Genomic DNA, 3,960 nt, shown 5'->3' on the forward strand with positions numbered 1-3,960 from the left:
GGAATGGCACCCGCAGTGCCCGGGGCTGCTGCTGTGCACCGGGCGCGAGGGCATCGCCGCCTTCCGCACCATCAGCGTCTGAATTGGGGTGAAAACATCAAAAACTGGGTTAAAATACCCAAAATTTGGGTCAGGACTGTTCAAATTGGGGTGGGGACTGCAGGAATTGGGGAGGGAACCCCCCAGGGATGGCATCCCCAGTGCCCAGGGCTGCTGTGAGGGCATCGCCGCCTTCCGCACCATCAGCGTCTGATGGCAAAGAACTGGGGTGAAATCAGCCAAAACTGGGGTGAAAACACCCGAAATTGGGGTGAAATCACCTGGAATTGGGGTGAAAACAGCCAAAATTTGGGTCAGGAATGTTTAAAGTGGGGGTGGGAACTGCAGGAATTGGGGTGGGAATGACACCCGCAGTGCCCGGGGCTGCTGCTGTGCACCGGGCGCGAGGGCATCGCCGCCTTCCGCACCATCAGCGTCTGAATTGGGGTGAAAACACCTGGAATTGGGGTGAAAACAGCCAAAATTTGGGTCAGGACTGTTCAAAATGGGGTGGGAACTGCAGGAATTGGGGAGGGAATCCCCCCAGGGATGGCACCCGCAGTGCCCGGGGCTGCTGCTGTGCACCGGGCGCGAGGGCATCGCCGCCTTCCGCACCATCAGCGTCTGAATTGGGGTGAAAACACCTGGAATTGGGGTGAAAACAGCCAAAATTTGGGTCAGGACTGTTCAAATTGGGGTGGGGACTGCAGGAATTGGGGAGGGAACCCCCCAGGGATGGCATCCCCAGTGCCCAGGGCTGCTGTGAGGGCATCGCCGCCTTCCGCACCATCAGCGTCTGAATTGGGGTGAAAGCATCAAAAATCGGGGTGAAATCACCTGAAATTGGGGTGAAATCACCTGGAATTGGGGTGAAAACACCCGGAATTGGGTCAGGAATGTTCAAATGGGGGTGGGAACTGCAGGAATTGGGGTGGGAATGGCACCCGCAGTGCCCGGGGCTGCTGTGAGGGCATCGCCGCCTTCCGCACCATCAGCGTGTGATGGCAAAGAATTGGGGTGAAATCACCTGGAATTGGGGTGAAAACACCCGGAATTGGGTCAGGAATGTTCAAATTGGGGTGGGAGCTGCAGGAATTGGAGAGGGAATGGCACCCGCAGTGCCCGGGGCTGCTGCTGTGCACCGGGCGCGAGGGCATCGCCTCCTTCCGCACCATCAGCGTGTGAATTGGGGTGAAAACATCAAAAATTGGGGTGAAATCACTCGGAATTGGGTCAGGAATGTTTAAAGTGGGGGTGGGAACTGCAGGAATTGGGGTGGGAATGACACCCGCAGTGCCCGGGGCTGCTGCTGTGCACCGGGCGCGAGGGCATCGCCGCCTTCCCAGCCCCCTCCCCGCTCACCCCCTCCCCGTTTGCCCCCAGAGCAGCCCCTCGAGCGTGGCCACCTTCAAGCAGCACCGCGGGCCCATCACCTCGGTGCAGTGGCACCCGGGCGAGAGCGGCGTGCTGGCGGCGGCGGGCGAGGACGACCTGGTGACCCAGTGGGACCTGGGCGTGGAGAGAGACCCCCAGGACGTGGGGCAGGGGGCCGGGGAGGGCGAGGGGCTCTCGGAGCTGCCCCCCCAGCTGCTGTTCCTGCACCAGGGCGAGAGGGAGGTGAAGGAGCTGCACTGGCACCCGCAGTGCCCGGGGCTGCTGCTGTGCACCGGGCGCGAGGGCATCGCCGCCTTCCGCACCATCAGCGTCTGAATTGGGGTGAAAACATCAAAAACTGGGTTAAAATACCCAAAATTTGGGTCAGGACTGTTCAAATTGGGGTGGGGACTGCAGGAATTGGGGAGGGAACCCCCCAGGGATGGCATCCCCAGTGCCCAGGGCTGCTGTGAGGGCATCGCCGCCTTCCGCACCATCAGCGTCTGATGGCAAAGAACTGGGGTGAAATCAGCCAAAACTGGGGTGAAAACACCCGGAATTGGGACAGGAATGTTCAAATTGGGGTGGGAGCTGCAGGAATTGGAGAGGGAATGGCACCCGCAGTGCCCGGGGCTGCTGTGAGGGCATCGCCGCCTTCCGCACCATCAGCGTCTGATGGCAAAGAACTGGGGTGAAATCAGCCAAAACTGGGGTGAAAACACCCGAAATTGGGGTGAAATCACCTGGAATTGGGGTGAAAACACCCGGAATTGGGTCAGGAATGTTCAAATTGGGGTGGGAGCTGCAGGAATTGGAGAGGGAATGGCACCCGCAGTGCCCGGGGCTGCTGTGAGGGCATCGCCGCCTTCCGCACCATCAGCGTGTGATGGCAAAGAATTGGGGTGAAAACAGACAAAATTGGGGTGAAATCAACCGGAATTGGGGTGAAAACAGAAAACTGGGGTGAAAACACCCGGAATTGGGGTGAAAACAGACAAAACTGGGGTGAAAACACCCGAAATTGGGGTGAAAACAGCCAAAACTGGGGTGAAATCACCCGAAGTTGGGGTGAAAACAGCCAAAACTGGGGTGAAAACAGCCAAAATTGGGGTGAAATCACCCAAAATTGGGGTAAAAACAGACAAAACTGGGGTGAAATCACCCGGAATTGGGGTGAAAACAGACAAAACTGGGGTGAAATCACCCGAAATTGGGGTGAAAACACCCGAAATTGGGGTGAAAACAGACAAAACTGGGGTGAAAACACCCGGAATTGGGGTGAAAACAGACAAAACTGGGGTGAAAACACCCGAAATTGGGGTGAAAACAGACAAAACTGGGGTGAAAACACCCGAAATTGGGGTGAAAACAGACAAAACTGGGGTGAAAACACCCGGAATTGGGGTGAAAACAGACAAAATTGGGGTGAAATCACCCGAAATTGGGGTGAAAACAGACAAAACTGGGGTGAAAACACCCGGAATGGAAGTGAAAACTGACAAAATTGGGGTGAAATCACCCGAAATTGGGGTGAAAACAGACAAAACTGGGGTGAAAACACCCGAAATTGGGGTGAAAACAGACAAAACTGGGGTGAAATCACCCAGAATTGGGGTGAAAACAGACAAAATTGGGGTGAAATCACTCAAAATTGGGGTGAAAACAGACAAAACTGGGGTGAAATCACCCGAAATTGGGGTGAAAACAGACAAAACGGGTGAAAACACCCGGAATTGGGGTGAAAACAGCCAAAACTGGGGTGAAAACACCCGGAATTGGGGTGAAAACAGCCAAAACTGGGGTGAAAACACCCGGAATTGGGGTGAAAACAGACAAAACTGGGGTGAAAACACCCGGAATTGGGGTGAAAACACAAAACTGGGGTGAAATCACCCAAAATTTGCGTCAGGACTGCTCAAAATGGAGGTGGGAACCCCTGAGGTGGAAATGGGACCCTAAAATGGGGCAGGAATCCCCCTCAAAATGGGGATGGGACACCCCCAAAATGAGAATGAAACACCCCAAAAATGAGAATGAAACACCCCCAAAAATGGGGGTGGGATCCTCCCAAAAAGGGGGTGGGAATTGGGGTTGGAACCCCCCCAAAACGAGTCGGGGATCCCCTAAAACAGGAGGGGACCCCTCCCAAATGAGGGTGGGCACCCCCAAATTCAGGGGTCTCTGCCCCCAAATCTTCCTTGTCCCCCCACATCGGCCGATACCCCCGAGCGACTCCAAAAACCGATTTTATTTTTATTATTATTATAAATTAAGAAAAAGTTTTATTTCCCGCGTTTTGCCGAGCGCGGGAAAAAAAAATCCCCGCGTGGCCCCGCCCCCCTCGGGTCACGTGAGGTCGGCGCGCCACGTGATGGCGGTGCAGGCCAGGGCGCCCCCTGGCGGCGCGGCGCACAGCAGCAGCGATTTGCGCACGCTCGTGCCGAGGCGCGCGGCCGCGAGCAGCGCCCCCAGCGGCTGCGGCCGGGAACTGCCGGGACAGAGCGCCACTGCGCCTGCGTGGAACAGCGCGGGGGGGCCTGGAAAAAA

General features: G+C 56.5%; 1 protein-coding gene across 2 annotated transcripts in view; it reads left to right on the top strand.

Moving 5' to 3' along the window:
* The window catches only part of GRWD1 (glutamate rich WD repeat containing 1), a 14,437-nt gene extending 12,646 nt beyond the window's left edge, over positions 1-1,791 (top strand). For both annotated transcript variants that reach the window (XM_041414753.1, XM_041414752.1), the window contains exon 7: positions 1,423-1,791. In XM_041414753.1, the coding sequence (XP_041270687.1) occupies positions 1,423-1,749 (327 nt within the window). In that variant the 3' untranslated portion in view covers positions 1,750-1,791. The remainder of the gene's footprint in view (positions 1-1,422) is intronic.
* Positions 1,792-3,960: the final 2,169 nt, after the last annotated feature.

This window comes from Onychostruthus taczanowskii, unplaced genomic scaffold (assembly GCF_017590055.1).
Source record: "Onychostruthus taczanowskii isolate IOZ18803 unplaced genomic scaffold, ASM1759005v1 scaffold467, whole genome shotgun sequence".
NCBI classification, from domain to species: Eukaryota; Metazoa; Chordata; class Aves; order Passeriformes; family Passeridae; genus Onychostruthus; species Onychostruthus taczanowskii.